The 22,919-nt window shown below is 39.3% G+C and overlaps 2 protein-coding genes across 2 annotated transcripts; both read right to left on the reverse strand.

The window, feature by feature from the left end:
- Nucleotides 1-46: 46 nt before the first annotated feature.
- On the reverse strand, nt 47-4,510 carry ttc9c (tetratricopeptide repeat domain 9C). The gene is made up of 4 exons (XM_008280323.1): nt 4,423-4,510; nt 2,216-2,585; nt 1,716-1,898; nt 47-616 (listed from the first exon to the last, which is right to left on the reverse strand). The coding sequence occupies exons 2-4, from the start codon at nt 2,562-2,564 to the stop codon at nt 459-461; spliced, it is 690 nt and encodes a 229-aa protein (XP_008278545.1). The 5' UTR covers nt 2,565-2,585; nt 4,423-4,510; the 3' UTR covers nt 47-458.
- A 514-nt stretch (nt 4,511-5,024) lies between these two features.
- On the reverse strand, nt 5,025-15,920 carry LOC103356241 (high-affinity choline transporter 1-like). The gene is made up of 8 exons (XM_008280324.1): nt 14,887-15,920; nt 11,879-11,992; nt 9,916-10,071; nt 8,690-8,838; nt 8,308-8,451; nt 7,489-7,642; nt 7,202-7,419; nt 5,025-7,122 (listed from the first exon to the last, which is right to left on the reverse strand). The coding sequence occupies exons 1-8, from the start codon at nt 15,068-15,070 to the stop codon at nt 6,583-6,585; spliced, it is 1,659 nt and encodes a 552-aa protein (XP_008278546.1). The 5' UTR covers nt 15,071-15,920; the 3' UTR covers nt 5,025-6,582.
- Between the last annotated feature and the right edge of the window lie 6,999 nt (nt 15,921-22,919).

The following is a 22,919-nucleotide window of genomic DNA, read 5'->3' on the forward strand; positions in this document are numbered from 1 at the left end:
TTTTTTCAGCCAAAGGAAATTTAAAAAAAAAGACCAGGCGTTGTTATTATTATTCAAAAAATATTTTACTTGAAAACTCAAAAAATAAACAAAAAAAAGAGAGAGAGAAAAAGAAATCAACATTCACATCACTGACCAGAAAACTGCAATCAAGGAGGCATTTGAATAGTGCATAAAGAGTCTCTCTTTATCTTTCAGAAGCATTTTTGTGAACTATACTGGATTTTCTTTCGTTTCTGTGTTGCTAGGAAACTAACTTTTCTGTCTTCAGCTTTCTATTTTCAGCAGTAACATCTTTACTTTCCCACTGACTGCTTTCCAGTATTCTGTGTAATGTACCTCAAACACTTAATAGAGAAACGGTACCATTAGCGATTCAAGACGTGTGAACATTCTTCAGTTGGTTTGTGATAAGCTGAGGTTGGACAGTCTCTCCGGCTGAGGCTTTTTTTGGCAGGTTAAAGTCCCTCACCGACTCCGTTGGTTTGGTTAATCCCTTCTTCTGAGTCATCCTTCAGGCCGGAGGAAAACATGCCTCGATACATGGCTTTCTCTTTTTGTAACTCTCGCTTCAGTTTCTCCTCAGCCCTCTGCAGGTGCCTCTTCACATTGGCATCTGGATAGACAAATTAAGAAGGTTTATTTTCAAGGGGCATACTGTACACCACTAGTATTCAAATATGCAGGAGAGGGCTAGAGGAGAATTTGTCAAATTATCACAGAAACACTGCATGCAATTTAGAAGACTGTCAGCAAGGTGCAAAGGAAAAATCATACACTTAGTCCTAAAAAATTAAACTGACAGCTAAATTGGTCCATGAAATCAGAGCACAGAGTGTCAGCAATTTTATCTGAAAGACTTAACAGAGGACATAATAGAAGCTGTATCTCTTTTGGGCTTTTTTTTTTGGTGACAAGACAAAACATGTTAATCAGTGTGCTTTAGAGGGCAGATTTGTTAAGTTTAAACAAATTCATGCTTGCAGTTTTCCCATTTGAAGCCTTTATGCTAAGTGGCTGCAACGTAATGACTTAATGAGACTGGAGAAACTTGAGTTATCAGCTGAGAAGAAAGGGAATAGCATAGTTAAAAAACTATTACTTTAAGTTGATAAATACATTATGCTGCATTTGTTAGTGGATTACATTTCAAATACAAAAGCATCTTGCAAAAGATTTTTCTTCTCTTATGATCTGTTAATATATTAAACGGGTATTAAATATAAAACTGAACCACTACAAACAGTTGTATGCATTAATTTTCAAATGTTTACAAATAACTATGAGGTACTATTTAGCCATTTGATATAAATATCCATCTACAATGACATTTGAAAATATAACAGGCTCTTTACACTGGACTCTTTTCAGCCACATTGTAAGATGGTCTGTGTCATGTGTGTCTGTCATAAAAGATGTGCATCCAGTTTAGTCAGAACACTTCTTTCGCACCTAACGCACCCTGTCTTGATGGAAGCCTTGAGTCGATTTTCCTCACAGTTACATGTTTAACTTCATCTCATTTATATTGAGCTGTGTGTGCAGCCAAAAATGATTCTGCAGCTGAAGGAACCCTGTGTAGACACTGACAGAAGACTGAAGCTGTCTATGTGCTGCTTTTGCTACCGGACCAGCGTAGACAAGACTGAGCCCTGAGCAAAAAACTTTTGGAAAACCTGCAGTAGATGCTCATGCTGCCCTGGCTCGGTTCTTACCATTAGGCTGCTCTCTGGAGGCCTGGGCGAGGTACTGTTTGGCTGTCTGTGCATCTCCCATCTCCAGAGTGGCTACTCCTGCCCTGTACAGTGCTTTGACATCACCCGGTCGCCACTGCAGCACGAGTAGACTGTACTCCCGCACACGAGCGTAATCAACATTCTGTCTCTGCAGCAAACAGGCTGAAAGATATACACAGAAATTACACGTTAAAATGGCAAGTTAGCTTGAAGTTATAATTTTTATATAATTTATATTTATGTCTGAGCTGTACATGCTATTTTTAAATAAATTTAAATAATATATTCACATTTAAATACATATAAGAGCACTGCCAAACCACAGACTCTGTTGGTAATGTTCACTTTTAAATGATTATACTAAGGAACTCATAGAGAATTAGCATCGACAAGATCTTCTACTTTGAAGTTTTACAGAAAATGAGACGAATATAGGTCTACTAACAGTATTTTCACAGTTTTTCTTAATTATTATGTACCAGCTAGGTTGTTGTAACAGTCCACTTGTGTGCTTCTCAGTACAGCCTCCTGTTCCGGTGTGAGTGCAGGTCTCTCAGGTCCAAACCCTTTCACGGATTTCATCACATCAGAGTCGAGGCTCCGGAGGACCAGCAGAGCGCGGTGGTAACGACCGATGGCTGAGCGAATGTTCTTCTCCCTGTAGAACGCATTTCCCTCTGTTTTCATTTGGGCTGCTTCCTCTAACAAAGTCCAAACCGGCTTTGCAGGAGCCTGTTGGTGTCCAGGAAGGCTTGGCTCTGCTGCTGCTGCTGCTGCTGCTGTTGCTCCCTGTACGTCCAGACTACTATTAGTTCCTGCAGCCTCCATTTCTGCAGTGGAGCTGGTTAACTGTTAAGAGAAGAATCTCTGTGTTAATGAATTGGTTAAGAATTAATTGTGTATGCTCAGAGGGAATTTATAAGTATATGAGGCTTACTAAAAAGCCAAAGCTGCAAACTGAGGTGTTAAGTTGGAAAAATATGGAAGGTCTAACAAGATGATAGGAAAAGTTGAATCCAGCTATTTTGTCGCTTGACTCATATTTTGAGTGTAAAATAAATTGTCAGCATCTGTCTCCTGTAAATCCAAAACTTAATTGTTGAAGTACCCTTTAAAATGAATCAGGTGTGAGGAAGACTAATTCTCCATATCAAACACTTCAGAAGGTAAAACTAAAAGATCTGAACCAACTGTTTGGAAGTTTGGAAGTATAAATTGATATAAACTCCTTCACACTACTATTTAAGGCTTATGACTTGAGGAAAATATCGAATTGTGATCATCAGATAGCTGCAATACAATTATCTAAGTCATGCTTCAGTTCGGTATTCTCTGCAAAATAGATTTAAAATTTGTGGTGGAGCATTTCCACATGACATATAATCAAAAGTGTGACTGACACACCAGAAGGACAGCATGAATTTGTAAAACCCTTAAAAACTGAGTCAGAAATGCTGCAAAAAGCAAGTTAGATTTTACACTAAACAAAAATAGAAGTGCAGCACTGTTTTCAGACTAAGAGAAAAAGTTGAAATCTCATTTCTCTTGTTGTGGTTGAAAAGCGTGATTTAAAAAAAAAATAAAAATTTTAGGTTTTTGAGATGTTCAACTGGTGATAAACTCTAATAAAGATGACCTTAAATTCTTCACAATTCAGTTATTACACACTCTGTTTGATCAGACAGTGATCAGTACCCAGACCCTCCTTTTTAACGGACTATAAAAGGCCACTAAAAGGAACAATGGCACAACGTTGTACAAACCAGCCTCAACAACCTCATTAACTCTGTGCATGGCAGATGTGTGACTCATTACTGGCCTCTGATTGCTGGTCTGTGATCCGACTGTCAATCTGCCTGTTATCATTGCCAAAGCAGCGCATACTTTGGTGTTTCATGTTCGTGATATTGTTCCTTAGACATTGCAGCCTCCTTGCTAATTGCACTGTTTCAAATCAATTAATTGTTCAGCCATACTACTGCTCCCTCATTGTAGTCTGAATGGATAACGTCGGACAACACAGTTCTAGTCTTTCACCCAAGAATCAGCTGCATAATAATGATTCACCTGGGATTTCTCAGCTCCTGTCATTATAAACCATGGAGAAGAACAACCGTCTGAAATAGTACCGAACCTCTTCAGTTATGGACTCATGAGATCTCACAAGTAACTAAGAAATATCCGCTCTACACTGACATGTAACGGTTTTTGTTTGTTTGTTTTAATGGGAAATAAAAGCAGGAGCACTTCGCTATTGTCTGAGTTTAATAAATCAAATGCACGGTCTATGGAAAGCGTGACAGTCACTACACTCAGTGTATTGGTATAAACTATTTTAAACATGGTTGTGGTTTTGCACATGAGCGACCACCTCAAGCCATCTTTGACCAAACAAATACAGTTTTCGGTCTGTATTTGGAGTCCTGGTAAACATTAGCTCATTGAACTGCGTGAAAGTCAAGTCGAGCATCGACTCCAAACTCGTTAACGGACTTTAGCGGTTGTTCTGTTCTGTAGTAAAACTCTAAACGTCTGGTGCTAAAGCTAAGCGAGCTAGCAGCGTCAACAAGCTAACTTCGTCTCTCACACACGACGCGACTTTCGTATAGTTCATTTCAGGGAGTCCATACATTTCAACGTTTGGTATAATAAAATGTGACGGAAAACTTTTTACGCATCCTCTCACCTTATGCCAGTAAAGAGATAATATGCAGATAAGGACCGCACTTCTTGACAATCATCTTGCTGTTTGTTGCAGGCGCTTCCTGGTTTTCTTGTTTGGTGGTAAAACCTTCATCTGCAGGCAGCGTTACTGCCGCCACCAGGCCCGAGCAGGAACTACCGCAACATCAGAATATGTTTTTTGTTTGTTTGTTTACATGTATCCGTTAACATTAACAAAGTCATAGGCATAAATACACAATATGTATTATAGTAAAATGTGTTATTATCTAAGCACATTATAAAGATGTTCCTTTTTTTTTTTTTTAAAGTACAACATCAACAAAACAGTATAATTTTATGGCTACACATTCTAAAATATTGTTTTCACAGTTAACATGTAACTTACTCATATTTTCTGTAATATGGCAAAACAGGAAAAAATCTGTAAATCTGATTAAACTTTTTATATACACATTTTACCTTCAACTAAGGCAAGTATCTGTAAAATAATGGTACATTTGCTAATTTGAATACAGCAAAAATAGCATAATTATACTGTCAAGTCTTACAAAACAATTTATGTTTTTGGGTTTAACATGTAAATGAATAATTCTTCACTGCAAATTTGCTATGTTTTACTTTATTGTAAAATACCCGTAAACTATTCAAAACAGATGAGTTAAAAATGTAATTTTACAGTGTGTTAGGAGCTACATTTTTTTCATTTTACAGTCAAATTTGTCCATTTTTCTTTGACTGATCTATGTTAAGTGGAATGCAAGGATGCCACCAAAACAGAAAAAGGCCTAAAATCAATTGTACATTTATCTCCCAAGAGAATTCAGTTGCTAGATAAACAACCTACAATATAGGTGTCCTTCAGTATCTTCAAGATAGGCTACCTTTACTGTGGGTTCCAGTAATTATTAGAGGTCATTATGATCACTATTGATTGATGAAAGTCATTAGTACCTAAACTCAAAGAGACAAAATCAATGTTTAACTGTAAGCAGTGGCATGACACTGATGTTATTGCTCAAAAAATACAAATAATTGGAATTTGTAAATGTGTTAAAAATCTTGCTGGAAATATAAAACACTGTAGAACTCATGAGTTTTTACTTGTCATATGCTCATACAGTACAGGCAGTGAAATGCAATGTGACTAGTCCACAAGGCTGTGTCATAGCAACAAGATATAATAAAAAACAAACAGAGGAAAAAATTGTCATCATTAAGGAGTGAAAAAGGTGAGAATGCAAAACTTGTAGGTATTAATGGCAAAAAAGATTTTATTTCTAAACATGAACCTTCTTGTTTACTATTTTTCTTATGTCCTTCACTTTTGTTTCATTTTGCTGACTAACACATTGTCATTTTTTAGTTACTATGTCTTTACTGTTTATTACTATGTAATAACTTTTCTTCTTTTATATGGTAAAGGCAGACTACAGATGTATGTATTTATTTTTGTGTTTTTTGCTGGTATGAGACTTAAATACAAACGTCGTAAGTGTAAAACCTTGGCGTCATCTTTTGAGCCTTTGAAACATGGCTAAGAATGTACTTTTTCATTTAAAAAAATATTTAAATGATAAGAGTGTTACCGTTTTTTTCTTAGGCCAATACAGAGCCACTGCTGCTTATCTTTATTCCAGCAGGACAACTGCTTTAAAACGTCACTGCCCGTGTTGCACGAGAGCACATTAGAATTAATTTGAAGATGTGTTTATGTAAACCTTTATGGTCTTGGTGCTACCTATTTATCAGATCCCTGGTAGTCTTCTAGAGGTGGTTTATTGGGTTTATTGGGGGTACTGTTTTTATATTTTTTCTTTTTCTTCTTAAAAGCACTTTGTCACATTCTATGTGTATGAAAACTGCTATCTAAAAGTGTGTAACTGTTACTCAATACTATATATGGATGGATGTTTATAGACCCAGTTTACTTACTTTCTGGGTTCTTTGAGCTTCTATTGATATAAAACTACACCAGAATCCCTCACTAGTAAATACAGCCAGTCAATGAAACCGCAGCAATATTTACCTAAAGAAATTACAAATTAATTACATCCCACAGCCAGGATTACCCTGTCCCTAAGTACTTGGTATAAAAACAGAGACATAATGATATAGTATTGCACAAAACACATGTGAATCCCATTAAAATCACTTCTCAACATTACAGCTGATTAGTGTTCAACATTAATTCTTGGTGAACTTCAGACTTGTCCCCCTCTCCTGTGCCGTTGCTGTTTAATGTCAGTGTCTCTGAGGGTTTCTGGGTTTTCACTTTGAGTACGTCCCACCTCTCTGGAATCAGTCCATTTGTAAAGAGCACTGAGACCACATAGGAGAACAACAAAGTGGAGATGACAGTAGACAGCATGCAGATTGTCCTTACTGGAGAGTGCTGGACATACACGCCATCTTCCAGAGTGCAACCTGGCAGGTGGAGGACAACAGGCAGCCCGATGGAAGGCTCGCCGCACAGCACTCTCAACAGCAGCCCGACCAGCAAACCCATGACGGCGCCGTAGCCATTGGAGACATTAAAGAAGAGGATGCAGACTAGTTGAGGGAACATGATGGTGTAGGTTATGTCTGAGCCCAGGATCCAGAGGAGCATGATGCTGTTGCTCAGGAAGGTTAGTGATGTCCCGACCACGCCCACCAACACCACGGTGAGGCGGATCACCCACTGGAACTCCCTGTCTGATGCCTGCAAGGAGAACAACACACATCTGGAAGCTGAAACAAAGTAACCGTCAGTCTAGTCTTCCCTTTAGGTTGCCTCTTACCTTTGGTCTGAGGATGTTCTTGTATATGTTGCGAGTGAAGATGGAGGCAGCAGACAATAAAGCAGAGTCTGTTGAGGACATCACAGCGGCAGCTACAGCGCCGATGCCAATGATGGAGATGTAGTTTGGAGTGAGGTACTGCAGGACAATTGGCAGAATATGGGAAATTTCTCCGCGCTCCAACGGGGACGGGGAGCCATATGAGGTCGAGTTCCAGTCTGATGCCAAAACACAAGAATTAGCACATTTTCACACTTCTTCTGAGCTACTCTGCTGTGTTGCTGTACCTGTTGATGCTGCGACTGCTCCCATCAAAATAGACGGGATGCCGAGGACCAAGACGAAGGGAGCTGCAATGAAGCAGGTGATCATGGCTGTAGTTGATGAGGAGGCCGACAGGGTTCTCTGGTGGAAGTCCTGATATCCGAGGTTACCTAAGCACTGGAACAAAGAAAAAACACAGAACTACTCTTCATATCAAGGATCACAATGTTTTAAGTTTTGAATTGGTGACATGTTGATCAATTTGCAGTTGTGTTTGTTCACTTAGATTTGCAGAATCAGTAGAATACGTGATGAAGCACCAAAAAACCTTCAATACACAATAAACTGTAGACTGACTGATATGCAAACAAAGTGGATCACTGAGGAATTTCACATTTTGAACCTTTTTTTTTCCCAGGAAGTTACCTTAAAGACAAGCATCACAAAATAAAACTAGTAGTCAAAGCAAAGCTAACTAATACTTGACTCGTTATCTGAAATTAATGTAAAATAATTAACCTTTTTGGTCATTTTGGTAAACTTTATTTGGTATTTATTGCTAAACATGTTATCACAAGCCCTAAAGTTGCTTCACTGCTGCAAACTGAAAGCAGATTTTAAAAATTCACATATGTAACTTGACATATACAATGTCTGGACTTTATTCAGGCGTCCCACTAAGATGTGACAGTGAACCAACATGCTCACTAGCAGCTAAAGAGACTTAATTACTGTTTTTTAAACTTGTGCAATCTGTGACTGTCCCTCCAGGGCTTAGGAGCGACTGCATGTGCAGATGAAAAAAAACTAAACATCAGTATGAACTTAGCCAATGCCCTTACCAATATTAAGAAATTATCAATCCACCTCCATGCTCTGTCTTCATCCACAGAACCAATCCAAGGGGCCTGATAGGTAAAGTTGAAAGCAGTCTCAGTAATGTCAGCTGAGTGGGGGTTCATCAGGACAAAGGGGACACAGAGCCACTGCAGAACAGACAAGAAGATTTTGAAAACACTCATATTTACCTGATAAAAGAGCAGAACATTTTATCCACTCTGGTTTGCTCCTGTGATGAACAACATTAAAACAGCCCAGTAGGAAGCTGCTCTAAGCCTTTCATAAGCAAAAGGATGTTTCATGCCTCAAAGGAAAACACTTTCTTGAGCACAGTGCAGATAGGTACAATATCAAAATGATTCCCTTTGTTAATAAAGAACTCACCAAACTGAAAAATATGAGGCTTAGCTGTATTATATCCGTGTAGGCCACAGAGTAGAGGCCTCCCATTAGTGTGTATATGATGGCGACTACAGCAGAGATCCAAATGCAAAGACCATAGGACAGATCCAGGATCACGCTTATTGTTGATCCTGCAAAAGGAACACAATCACATGCATTTAGAGATATGTTCATTCAGTTTCAGAATATTTGCTCTAAGGCTGCACAACATAATGGTTCAGGATCAACATCAACACAAGAAGTAAGGCAAATGAACTCCGACATGTCATGGAACAACTTGTTTTTCTGCCATATACAAAAAGAAACCTCTCACAGTTTTCATTTTCTGTGACTAATCTGCAAAAGAAGTCTGTCTGATTGAGTAGATTGAAGATTTTACTGGGATTTAAGGGTTCATGGAGACACTGAGGCAACACAACTTATTTGTATTTTTTTTAAATATTATTTTTTTGCTTTACAGGACAGGTACGTGTAAGAGGCAGACGGGGAAGTGGGGATAAGAGTGGGGAAAGGACCTGCAGCAAATGGCCATGGACCAGATTTGTAGTCATGGCCGCTGCGTCAGGGACTATAGCCTCTGCTTATGGGACGCCCACTCAACCTGTTAAACTACTGGGGCGCCCAGTAATTAAAAAAAATTTTTTTTGATCAGATCCACTCCCCTACAAAATTGTTGTGATCACTCTAGAGTGACTAATTCTTTCCAGATATAGTTATTCAAGTCATCTGGTGAAAAAAATTTTATTTTTTTAGGGTTGGACAATATTTTTGCAGTATTGTCCAGCCCTAAGTTGCTAAGTTAGTTTTCAGTGATACTGCCTGCACACTTTGATCAAATTAATTGTTGATACATCACTTGATTGCTTTTGTCTAATATTCACAACTTAGCCTCAGTGTGCAAAATTGGCATGTAAAATACCTGAAACACAACATAATTTACTACAAAATAAGACACATTTAGTATTTTCTATAAAGGATAAAACAAGGTGATGAGGATTGTTTCACAGCTCCAGAGTCTCCCCTCACATGATTCTTGACATACAGTTTCATTATACAAGTGTTAAAACATATTTTTATAGCCCACCAGTTAATTTTCTTGAAAATATTACAGTGACATGAGACTCTTGTTTGATCTTGTTTGTTGGCAAATAATAGTGAGAAGCCCTAAAGTTTAACTGGAAATAGTTTTTTTTTAAAAAGTTACTTACCTAAGCCCATTAGAGTTCCTGTCACCCAGAGGATGTCAGATATGAGTAACGCCACAGACAGAATTCCACTTATTACGTTTCCATACTTGATCTGGAACGGGTCCATCATCGTCACATATTTTTTGTCTCTCATTGTTTTGGCAAAGAAAAGTCCACCTTGATAATTGAGATACACAAAAGGAGAGACATTTGTGTCAATGCGTGGGAGTGTCTGTTTAAAAGAGATAAATGACACCGTCAGACTCATGATGGGCAGCTACAATCGAGGGGATGTGTCTTTGTTCATTCTCAAACTTGTAGTCTTCAGCTGCAGTTCGAACTCAGAGTTGATCATATTAATTGAACATAATTAATTAAACTCCCTCTGGAGCTTTACGTAAAGGTTTCACACATTTATCTTTTTACATTTGCAGCAGCTCTTATTCCTGACCTGTAATCAGACCCCAGTGTGTCAAATCTGTAAGTAATGTATTGTACATACATTTGAAGTGATAATATCTAATTCCTCCTTCATGTTGACAGGCACATGTAAAGAACAAACCTTGTCTGGTGTGACAAGTCTCTTCACACAGTGTGGAATGTAAAAAAATCCCAACAGCATACTGTATCTAGCAGTTCACTAGCAAGGACCACACCATCAACTTAAAGTGTGATTGTTTATTGGATGCAAATGAGTGTTATATTGGTGATGACTGAGCTGAGCTGTTGCAGCATTGGGGAAAGGCTTAGTCAGGGATCAGCAGCGGCTCTGAGGCCAGCGGATTGTGAGGGTCCTAGACTGTGTTCACTGTGTTTTTGGGATTTTGTCTGTCTTTGTGTTTTGGTGGGTGTGCCCCTGTTCTCTGCAGGCTGGGTGGAGCCGATCAGGAGAGACACGGGCATGCTGGCAGCTGTGGCTCATCGGCTCATCAGCCGTGCCCTGCTTCAATACTGGCGTCTCACAGAAGGCCGACGCCAGAGGATTGTGATACCTACCTCGTGGTATAGTCAGGCCACGAGCTGCTACACCGCGCTGATCATTCCTAGCATTCTTGATGTTCTCTAGCTTCTAGTTTATGGTATGTGTTTCTCTGCCTGTTTCCAGTTCCCCTCCTCGGCTCCAGCACTCTGCACACCTCCAAGCACTCCAGCGTTTGTCACCCACGGGAATTCACGACCACGGACACCTTCACCGGGAGATCCTTCACGAGAGCACCCCCCCACGAGCACCAAACCCTGAGCACTGGACCCCTGCGCACCACCCCGGTTTCTCACGGCTCCCTCTCTGCACCGGGAAAAACCCCACGGACCAAGGCACTCTCAGGCACCGGCTCTTCGTCCACCACCCTCGGGACCCCCCTTCCTCGGATCACGACACCGAAGACTTCACTCCTCCCTCTCCACGACTGACATCTCTGCACCAGATCCCACCACCGGGTTATTCCCCACGACCGGCACCCCTTCACCGGACTTTGTTTCTGCCTCCTGGTGCCCATCACTCCACCACCTTCCCTAATAAATCCTGTTTCCTTTAACCCTTCTCCCCGTCTCCCTTTTTCGTTTGGGTCCACCCGCACAGTCACTGAGCACGAACCGTCACATGGATCCCCCAAGAAGAGGGGAAGAGGAGGCAGAAGTAAAAGGAGGGAGATTGGGGCACAGGAAGCGAGGGACATGGGAAGGGCAGAGTGGTATGTAGAGATGTACGATAGAAAGGGAGTGTTTGATGCGTGGGCCTGCTTCCAAACTTCAGCTAAAGATTTTATTTCCATGACACACCCTGAACCAGACAGAAGAGATATTCTAGATACATTTTATCCACTTGTGGAATCATAAGGAAGGTTAGTATGACATTGCAGCTGCATGTCATGAGACTGGGCAGCAAAATAATGATATTCTGTAGCATGATGAGCCTGTTAGAAAATGTGGACGCAACAGTTACACATATGATGCCGACATCATGATGCAGGTGAAAGTGTCTTACCAACAATGAAAGACACGGCTGCTGTTGCTGGCATGACGGCCCACGTCAGTCCCATGGATGGATCGTACACCGCCTCTGCCAGACCCACGACGAAGCCGCCTCCAACAAATGTAGCTGCACACAAACACACACAATGTAGTGAGGCTGACATGCAGGAGCATAGTTTGCATTAAATTTGCAAAAATAATTAGAACACATGTTGTCACTTTGGCAAAATTGGTTATTTAATTCCACTTAGGAATGACATTGGAGTTTACGTCTACATTTTTAATTTTCCCTTATTATTTTGAGGTGTTGACATAATTCTATTACTGATTTGATCAGCGTGTCCAGCCATCATACCGCTCATGAAGAAAACGGGATCTGTGTCCCAGAGATGAAGTGTTTTGGTGTGAAATGTACATATCAACCCCAGAACAAAAGCAAAAGACCTTGTGAAGATGCTGTTGAAGCTGGTAAGAGAGTGTCATTATCCACAGTGAAACCAGTCCTGTATCGACATGGGCTGAAAGGATACTCAGAGAGGAAGAAGACATTACTCCAAAAGCAACATATAAGAGAGCAGATTACAGTTTGTAAATGTACACAGGGACAAAGACCTTAATTTCTGGAGATATGTCCAGTGGTCTGATGAAACTAAGATTGACCTGTTTGGCCATAATGACCATCGTTACATTTGGAGTAAAAAGAGGGAAGCTTGCAAGCCTGAGAACACCATCCCAGCTGTGAAGTACGGGGGTGGCAGCATCATGTTGTGGGGTGTTTTGCTGCAGGAGGGACTGGTGCACTTCACAAAATAGATGGCATCATGAGGAAAGAACATTATGTGGAAATATTGAAGCAACAACTCAAGACATCAGCCAGGAATTTAAAGCTTGGGGACACATGGGTCTTCAAATGGACAATGACCCTAAACATACCGCCAAATTAGGTACAAAGAGGCTTCAGGAGAACAAAGTCAATGTTTTGGAGTGGCTATCACAAAGACCTGATCTTAATCTTGTAGAAAATTTGTGGGCAGAACTGAAAAGGCATGTAGAATTTCAGCAAACTATTGTGAGAGGTTTGTGGAAGGATACCTAAAACGTTTGACCCAGGTCATACAGTTTAAAGGCAATGCTACCAAGTACCAAGGAAATGTATGTAAGCTTCTGACTTTGAAGAAAGTAGTAAAAAAATTCTCTCTCTCATTATTCTAGTGTTCAGCAAATAGAAATAGTTTTGGTAATCCTAACTGACCTAAAACAGGACAAGTTTAGTTTAATGCCAGACAGTGAGAAAAAAAAGGTTTGTGTCTTTTTATACAGTGTATGTAAACTTCTGGTTTCAACTGCATGCGTGTGTTGTGTTGTGAGTGTGCAGAAAGTCCTGAACCACAGCAGAAATCCTGCTGAAACATCAACACAATGAGCCACAACATAAAAACCTGTGATAGGTGAAGTGAATGACATTGATCATGTTGTTACAATTAAATGCTCCATTGGGAAACCTTGAGTTCTGACACTGATGTGGATGCTGCCACCGACCTAAACCCTGTTGCAGACAATGGAATCAGAACTCCTCCTCTAAAAACTGCTCAGGAACAGCTTGAGGAACACGACAAAGAGCCCAGCGCATTAACCCAACCTCTAAACTCCTCACATCCCAACCAAATCGAACATCTGCAGGATGCGCAAGAACAACACAAATCAGATGATCCACTCCCAATGTCCCGGACACCACAGGACACCCACGACGGTTCTGTGTCCAAGGCCCAACGGATCAGAGCTGTTTTGGTGGCACAAGAAGGACCTCTGCAGCTTTAAAGTTGGAGCTGATCGGTGTATGAGCTACTGATGTGATCCACAGGTTTATAAATTAATTAAAATGAATACATTTGTCATTGACATGAACAGATGCACATTTAGAGAGGTTTCTTGTCCAAAGTACCAAAAAGAGGACAGACACGTAAATCATGCCTGTGTGTGTATTGTTAAAAAAAAAACAAAAAAAACAGAAAAAAAACTATCTATGCTTTAACAGATTTTGACTGCATTCTTAAAATCCATGAGAATATCAATGAAATTACAAAAATGAGCCATGAATTTACCCGTGCAACGTAACAGAAAAGCTAAAACCTTCTAACCATATAATGTAATTTAAAAAAAACAACAATTTGCTAATATTTCCTTTATATCTAATACATGAAACTGTTAAATTAAACATTATAATAGTAGGTTTTGGCAAATCAGACAGCAACAACTAGCAGAAAAAGAAGCACTTTTTTTGTTTGTTTGTTTTGTTTTGTTTTTTTCAAAAAGTTTTACATGGATTTATTCTTAAATGAGAGATAACATAATTTTCTTTTGCCCACAAGGGAAGCTTTGCCTTGGGCAGTAGTGAAGTGTTTCACAGCATGACAGTAATACAGAAACATATTGCCATTGAAAACAGTGTTATCTAACTATTTACCTATGTTGTTAAGGGCAAAAGCTCTATTAAAATGCACATTTCATTTAAAATTAAGACTAGACAACGTATTTACTGTGGAAAATGATAGTAGGATAACGGGAAAAATGCACATTTTGGTGCATCAAATTGAGCAGAATGCAGGAAGTTGTTTTTAGTGTTTGTTAAGTGTTTACCGCCCTCCTTCCCCCCTGAAGTATAAACGCCCTGCAAGCATGGCTGCAGCCGCTGATATGCAACCAAACAGGGGCAAGTCAGACTGGATGCCAACCAATAGCAATTCATCAAAGGACGAGCAGCTGCTTGCAAAAGATTGCAAAGGTGAAGTCTTTCAAAAAAAAAAAACCCAAAAAAAGTCGTTAAACAAGTGGTGGTCTTCTGCATCGTTAATGACAGTCCCACCGTGCAGCAGGATGCGGGCAGAGCAACAGAGGTTATGGGGGTGATAAACTTTGTATCACTGAATCGCACAAGTCTTTATCAAGTCTTTATCAGGTTGAACTTGTTTAACCAGATGATGGCTGGATTTTTGTTTTTAACCTGTCTGTTTGCACACTCACCTGTCATGGTGAAGACTCCCACCGCCAGGCTGATCCCTCTGTTGCCCAGCAGAGTGACCTCGGTCCGGTCCGCCTGGCTGCTTTTCTGCACCCGTTTGGACTTGACGGCGGCCCACAGCCCGGTACCGAGCACCATCAGGTAGAAGAGTACCAGCACCACCAGCCCCGGGACGTTCAGGCTCATCGTGCACCGACTGACTGACAAACTGATCGACAGGCTGACTGACTGACTGACTGACTGACTGACGAACTGACTCCGTCCGATCTCACAGCGAAGTGAAACTAGCAGGGCCGGTTCAGCTGCAGGAGCAAACTGAGGACGAGGAGGAAGAAACAACCAAACAAACAAAAGTTAAGCTTTATGGACTGGAGCGTTTTTAGTTTTTTTTTTTTTACGTTCAGTTGGCAAACAATAGGTTAACTGTGGACTAACTGTGCTCCTTTTAAAGACATGTTAGTGTACCTCATTTATTTATAATTTTGCATTTCTTCAAGTATTCATTTATAGTAGTTACATTTGAGTAACATAAACTAAAGTTGCTGTAAGGCTACACTGTAAAAACAAAACACAAACGCCCTCCTCTCTTTTTTCTTTTCTTTTCTTTTTTTAAAATTATTGTTAATAGGTATTAGAAAAAATAACAGGTAACATCCACATCAATAATCTGAACTTTTGTGAATGGTAATTTCTCTTATATAATGTGTGACTGCAAAGTTACATTTTTTATTTTTTATACTGTATTTAAATCAACAAAACATAATCAGAATCTTACACTCATTTGCAATTATTTGGAAGAAAAAATATTCATAAAAGTAACTAAAAAGGGATTTTTTTTTTCTTTAGCTGCCTCAACTTCTAGCACCTGTATTGGTTGTTGTTTTTACAATTTGTTCTTTTACAACCTACTGACTAAAAATGTGCACTATGTTTTACTGAATTTAAACCCACTTAAAATATCCTTATTTTCAGGTGTGTGTGTGTGTGTGTGTGTGTGTGTGTGTTTATGCACAGTTTTTGAACATTACAGTATTCCACTGTTTTTAATGATTTTTTTTCTGGCACCCTTGTTGCCAGATTTTTAAAATTTATTTATTTATTTATTACAGTGTATCTGCCCTATCGAAGCCAGTACATGAATAAATACTGCTTTTGCTAAATAATGTAAAAATATGGAGAGTTTTTTTTCAAAATGCTTGTGAGACACAGGCTTGATGATTCCAACATGACTGAGCATTTACTTTGTTTTTATCATTGTCATTGTGATGTTAAAACAACTATAACGGTTTCTTGCTAAACAATGAGAATAAAAGGGTCATTATTCAATATTCATTTTTCTAGTTAAGTCAGTGGTTCTCAGTCTGGAGTCAGGTTTCCTCACAATAGGTAACAGTATGTATTGAGGTATTCTGCTACACAATGTTAAAGAAATGTCTGAAAAACAAATCTCAAAGATTTATTCTGAAACACTACTTTTACATCGAAATGCCTATAAAAAAAATTACAATTAAGGTTGGGAACAAACTCAAACTTTGTTCAGACTAGTTTGCTCACCCTGCATAAACCTAATCAAGACTGTGTGGTGATGGTTTGATTACTGCAAAGACGAAATAAGTAAAAAAAAACAAAACAAAACAGCAGCGCTGCCATTCCACAATGTCACAACTCTGTTATACTAGTACACAGAGTACTAGTGAGAACAGGACAAGGACAAAATGCAGAAATCTGTTATTTGAAACGGGGCCAACCTTGGCAGATAAGAGTGAGTCCATAGAGGTGCATAACTGCTTTGTTCTATCACTTTGTAAATCATTTTGGTCCTTATGACCTTGTATCATTGTTTGCTACGACTTTTTGCACTGTAAAATGAACCCAGTAATATCTGACAGCTGGGGCACCAAACATGAAATATAAAGTAAACATCTCTAAAATAAAAAGTAATTCCTGTTGTCAACAACTGTATCCAATATAGTTTTAAAAATATATTTACAGTATTACACTTGAATATAATATTTGAATCTCATTAATAAAAAAAGGATATAAATTCTACTACATTATAAATTCCAAAATATATTTTATGTAAAAAAAATTAGATTTTCTTTAATTTTTTATTTTATTTTATTTTTTACTGATATTGTTTTTAGGAAAGACTGTTTCAAATTTTGCAATGATGATTGTTTCCTAAATTAGTTTTTTTTCCTGGGGGCTGCAGGGACCCCAGTCAGCAGTCCTTGTTTGTAAAATATAGAGAGAAGATGAGGGTGTTATAGCTTGCTGCAGCTTAATATGGTGTAGGACTTTAACAAAGATCTTAAAATTGTCACCAACATAAATTAAAAGGGATTGTGAAACAGAACTTTAAAGATCTTGTGCAAACTTGTCAAAGACCCTCATATTGCATCGATCACAACGAGGGCTGACTTTGAGCTAGGCTTATTTTGAGTTTGTTTTGCTTGTGTGTTCATGTTTCAGGTGTGGATTCCTCCTGGATGAGCTCCTGCTTGTTCCTGTTTATTATCTCAGTTTGGTCCTCGTGTGTTGGTCTCATTTGTTGTATTGTGGATGTTTACCTTTTCCTTGTATTTGCCTTCTTACTCAGATTTGTTTGCCACACTGACTGTATGACCACTGGCTCTCTAAGAATCAGATTTTGGACTTTTGCTTGTGCCTGTCCTTTGCTCTTTGAACTGTCACACAGCGACGCAGATAGTGATCATCACTGAGGAGTTTCCAGTTCTTTTTAAAAAGGGAAAAGATGCTTTCAGTGAGCAGATATTGACTGACAAAGTGACTGGACATGAGACACCAACATATTTTGAAACTGCTGCACCACAAACCTGTTGTTTCTTCTTCCTCTCATTGAATCTACCAAATACTAACTAAAAAGCAAGTGTGAGCAGCAAAGTAACCAGAAAACCATTTGTTATGAACCAGCTGTCTAGGGTCAGCTGGTTCATAAAACCAGGTGTTATTGGTTGGGTAAAGCAATTTTTTGCTTAGTGACAAAATAAACAGAAATATAAACAGTGATGATACAAAGAAAACAGCTGGTGGGTGCTGCTAACTCAAAGAAGCAAATAAAACTAAATAAAGACTAACAAGATCCGAAAAAGTAGCTAAACAGAAACAGAACAACTGAACTCCCAGCCAAACTTTAACACAATAGCAGCACCTACAACTAGCAAAAGTAACTTTCAAACAAGTGCTGAGTTCACAGAACTGACGAAACAAAACAGGTGCCTCAATATACACATTACAGATGAGAATTACCACCCCTCAGGGGCTATAGAAACCACAGGACACAAGTAACTTCTTACCAACTTAACAGCTGCAAACAGAGGCTACATTTCTGAGTAACCACCCCTTAGTGCCACAGTAAACACTTAACACACACAAAACACAAGGACAAGAGGCACCAAGGTGAACTGTTCACATGAAACTCCAGCTGCCCTGACTGTGAGGTTGGTTGTAGACTTATAGTCAGGTGTGATGATTGCTGGACTCTTGTTGGAGGAAGAAACTGGGTTGTGGACCAGTCAGGCAGGTTGGGAGGTGGGGAGAACCACGGTTGGAGTGCAGGTCTGTGGCTTCAGGATAATCAGTTGAAATGACCGGCCGCTGGGGTTTTGGAGCAAACTCTGGAGCCAGCTGCAAAAGTCCACAACAGCAAGATAGCACGCAAGCACCGGGGGCCGTAACACCATTTATTTCTCATCTGTTGTTTCTTCACTCATCAGTAAGATTCTTCTTTGTGAGCACTCAGCTGGATTATCAGTCAGAGGTGCAGAGTCCTTTAATGTCGTTTTTCCACCAGCTGTTAAACTGGAATGAAAAGCGGCAGTACTGGAGTCCTGATAACCAGAATGTAAAACAACTGGTTTTATCTTCCTTCCCCTGGACAGCCTTCATTAGTCCTGGAATCTGATGTAAACAGGTGACTGTGGTTTCTGAACTGGCCCTGACCGCTCAACTCTCAGTGTTTGTCTTTAGTGTGAAGCGTTGATCTGGAGTCACGATATTACTTAGTAGGCAGGTAGATTGGTCCCATAGCAAGTAGTTAAGGTGAGGTTTTGCCCTCTCAGTCATACATTTGGCTTTTTTCAATCACAAAATACAGGTTGCTTCTAAGTTGTCCCATAATATACTGAAAGTGTTAATAAAAACACACTGATCCATATTCTAGTTTCACGCTTTAACAGGAAAACATACATATTGGTAATCAAATCCATGTTTTTAACTTTGTCAGAGATGTGTTGAAATTGCTCAAACTACTAAACAGTACAATACAAACATAAATCTGCTGTCTTAACCAACAAGATTAGTATATTTTGAATGCTTCACTTCCACTTATGTACATAATGCACAGCATGCCATATATGTAATCCTTATTGTCAACAGTGTGTTGTGAAAGTGGTAAGTTAGCTGTAATTCTGACACTTTTTGGGGTTATGTATAGATGATTTTGGAACAAAAGGTGAGCTTAAACAAATGTGCAGACTTGCTCTCTTATTCAAAAAAACAAAAAACTAACTAAAAGGAGATTGTAAAATCAGAATTTATATTTGACAAACTTTAAATTGTACTCTATTGAGCGCACATTTAAATTCCATCCATTATCTTTACGCCGCTTAATCCTCACTAGGGTTGCGGGGGGCTGGAGTCTATCCCAGCCAACTGAGGGTGAAGGCAGGGGACACCCTGGACAGGTCACCAGTCTATCACAGGGCTACACTTAGAGACAGACAACCAAGCACACTCACATTCACACCTACGGACAATTTAGAATCACCAATTAACCTCAACATGTTTTTGGGGTTTGTGGGAGGAAGCCGGAGAACCCGGAGAGAACCCACGCTGCACGGGGAGAACATGCAAACTCCACACAGAAAGATTCCGGTGTCCCCACCAGGACACGAACCGGCAACCTTCTTGCTGCGAGGCAACAGTGCTACCAACTGCGCCACCTTGCAGCCCGACATTTAAATTGAAGAATTAAAAAAAATCATTTTATCAATGACTTGCAGACATTCAGTATGTATTACAACTTACAAGATGCAGCTTTGGGTTGACTTCACACTGAAATTGACTTTCACCAGCTCACACTGATATTGGTCACGTTTAAAATATAATGTGGAAAACAGGAAAATAAGATCAGAGCAATAAACCTGCTGAGGCTTGCAGTGCTTCAGTATGTGTATGTGATGGGATAATGCTGTGAAAGTGTTTGGAATGACCTGACCTGCATGAGTGTCTAATCAAGCCTCCACTAGCAACCCGCCCTTACTGTATCATATATCAAATAAAAATATTGACAATTAAGACTGTAGTCTGAACTCTTTGGTTTTTATTTTGTGTGTGAGTCTTCCCGTACTCTATACTACAACTTTCTCACCAACTAACGATTGGATATAAGGTGTCTCCATTTATGCTTCACTGAAAGGCCTTTCTCAATGCAAGTGTCAGATTTCCACATGACATTTGTCTACAAAACTAGTGGACTGTGAAGCTCAAACATGCAGGCACAGTTTAGAATGAAAAACAACTAAGTAAAAGTATTATCAGCAAAATGTACCTGAAGTATCAAAAGCATGATAATTGATATGACATTAATAATAATACTGCATCAGTGCATAAGTAACTGACTTTACCGTATGAGCAGGCAGATTAGAAAGTCCTTAAATGCAGATCTGCTAACAACTCATCTCATAGACATTTTAACCCTCACAAAGAGCCACCAGAAACCACAGAAGACACTGTTGTTTTGTAAAAGTTTGGGATTTTATTTTGCAGACTTTTATGTTGTTGTGTTATTTGCTGAAGTTATTGACTCCTGGCAAACTGCCACCCTGAAGTAGATGTTTGCTGTATCACAGCCAGATTAATGCAAACAACGGTGAGCCAGCTAAGTTTAATTTACGGTCAAGGCCTGACTACAGCTACAGTGAGTGCAGACAGCAGCTGTTTGTTTAGACGGGTTCAGTCACAAAATCCCACCTGACTGACCCACTTAGCCAATCTGCTGAATGTCTGAAAGGATGTCTTGAATGAACATGGACTGATCCAGGACTGTTTTCCTGTTTGCTTACTTATTCTCAGGACCCTAACGACGAGTGGAAGAAGAAGTGTTCCGATCCATTACTTAAGCAAAAGTACCAATACAGCAAAGTAGAATACTCCATTACAAGTAAAAGACTTGTTTGAAAAACCCTACTTATCAGAAATACAGGTTGGATCCTTTTGACTGATATATGTGACAGCATTAGATTTCTATTATTGTATCAGCAGCATGTTACTGTTGTAGCTGCTGCAGGTGGAGCTGCTTTAAACCCATTTATATACAGTTTGTATATAAATGAACACCAGATAAATCCCACCTGATTAATGGGAGAGGGAAGAAGAAAAAAATGAGTTCTAACCCCCAAATTTCTTTTAATTTTTCAGGCATTTTCTATATCTTTGATATTATGGTTAGCCACTGGATCACTTGAACATTTACTGAAATTAAACCCAGATAAGCACAAGGATTTTCTCCTTTATGCTTATCTGGGTTGATAACAAGTCAGATGTCTGAAATGTGACCCCAACCACACACTGCTTTATGTAAAGTATGTTGTATTTTTAAAGCTTTTTATGTGATCTATTGTGTAAAACATTTATCTTAAAAGTAACGTGTCGCTTAAGTTGTCCAATAAATGTAGTGGAAAGGGAAGTGCAATATGGAATTAAGTGCAAGTATGAAGTGACGTAAAACTAAAACACTCAAGTAAAGTATAAGTACCTCAGAATCGTACTTGAGTAAATGAGTTACTTTCCACGGCTCATCATACACAGGACAGAGCAGATCACATGTTCTTGCCTGCAGAGACTTGTAGAAGGGGGTGATGGATGGATTTTCATTTCATTCAAGGGCTTGCAGATGTCTGTTCTATTCTGACACAAGACTGCAGAAATTCTTGAGTATTTCATAGAGGGAAACAACAGGCTGTTTTAGTTTCTCCCTGTAGAATAAAAAAAAACAAAACTAAACAAATAAATGGCATCATTGTTCAGTGTCATGACCCCCCAGCCTTGGTCCAGCCCTTGTCTGTCTCCCTCTCGGTTTCTCCCTGTTCTCCTCTCTCCCTAGCATTGACTTAGTTACCTGTCTCCCTGCCACCACTGCCCAGCCACTGCTACTCAGCCGCCATGCCATGAAAGATCTCCACTCTGTCTTGGATTCTCCAGCTGCTTCTCGGTTCCCCGTCCACCATCCTATCCTGCCCACAGCCTGCCAAGCCTTCGTCGCCCCAACCTGTTCTGCCTGATCCTGACTCCCTCCCCACGGTCAGGCTGCCTTTCCTTTTGTAGTCTTTTTGTGAGTAAGATAAGATAAGATAAGATATGCCTTTATTTATCTCACAGTGGAGAAATTCACATCGTTGGTAGCAGCATTCAACAGAGGTACACATATACGAGACAGGAAAAAATAAAAAATAAAAAATTTACATATAAATATAGGAAATAGTGCAAACAAGGAGAGTAGTGCAAAACAGAATATGAAAAATGGGCTACCCCTGTTTTGTTAACTCAAACCAGCCTCTGTATATTTGTCCCTCTGTTAGTTTAGTTAATGATCTTTAGTGTTTTTCTAATTTAGCCCCTTTTTGTTTTTTTTTTTTAAATTTTGTTTAATATATTGATATGAGAAAATTAAAAGCAGTGGTTTTGCGGTATGTTGATGTCTACAACAGAAAAGCTGTGGTCCGTCATGTTTTAACTATTCTCTAAATGTGTGTGTAATTAGGCATACTTTTGTGTGCATATATTCAAAATTTACACACTTTAAAAGATTGTTCTTAAGGGGGGCATCGTACCCAGGATGATTTGCTTCGATCAAAAATAAGCTTAAACACATTTTTTTGAAAAAAGAAAAAGAAAGAAAAGAAAAGAAAAGAAAAGAAAAGAAAAGAAAAGAAAAGAAAAAGAAAAAAGATAAGAAAATAAGGTAACTACGTCGGTGGAAAAAGTGCGGCAGTGCTTGCGGTTGCTGTAAAAT

This window comes from Stegastes partitus, unplaced genomic scaffold, assembly GCF_000690725.1.
Source record: "Stegastes partitus isolate 25-593 unplaced genomic scaffold, Stegastes_partitus-1.0.2 Scaffold190, whole genome shotgun sequence".
In the NCBI taxonomy this organism is placed as follows: domain Eukaryota; kingdom Metazoa; phylum Chordata; class Actinopteri; family Pomacentridae; genus Stegastes; species Stegastes partitus.

Bases quoted from the DNA above. Each gene is read 5' to 3' on its own strand.
- ttc9c (XM_008280323.1), bottom strand. From the start codon at position 2,564: ATGGAGGCTGCAGGAACTAATAGTAGTCTGGACGTACAGGGAGCAACA. The intron at 1,899-2,215 runs GTACATAATAAT...TATATCTTTCAG, and splicing joins CTGTTACAACAACCTAGCTG to CCTGTTTGCTGCAGAGACAG. The intron at 617-1,715 runs GTAAGAACCGAG...TTGTCTATCCAG, and splicing joins CTCCAGAGAGCAGCCTAATG to ATGCCAATGTGAAGAGGCAC.
- LOC103356241 (XM_008280324.1), bottom strand. From the start codon at position 15,070: ATGAGCCTGAACGTCCCGGGGCTGGTGGTGCTGGTACTCTTCTACCTG. The intron at 8,839-9,915 runs GTAAGTAACTTT...TTCCTTTTGCAG, and splicing joins AGGAACTCTAATGGGCTTAG to GATCAACAATAAGCGTGATC. The intron at 7,123-7,201 runs GTAAGAGGCAAC...TTCTCCTTGCAG, and splicing joins AGAACATCCTCAGACCAAAG to GCATCAGACAGGGAGTTCCA.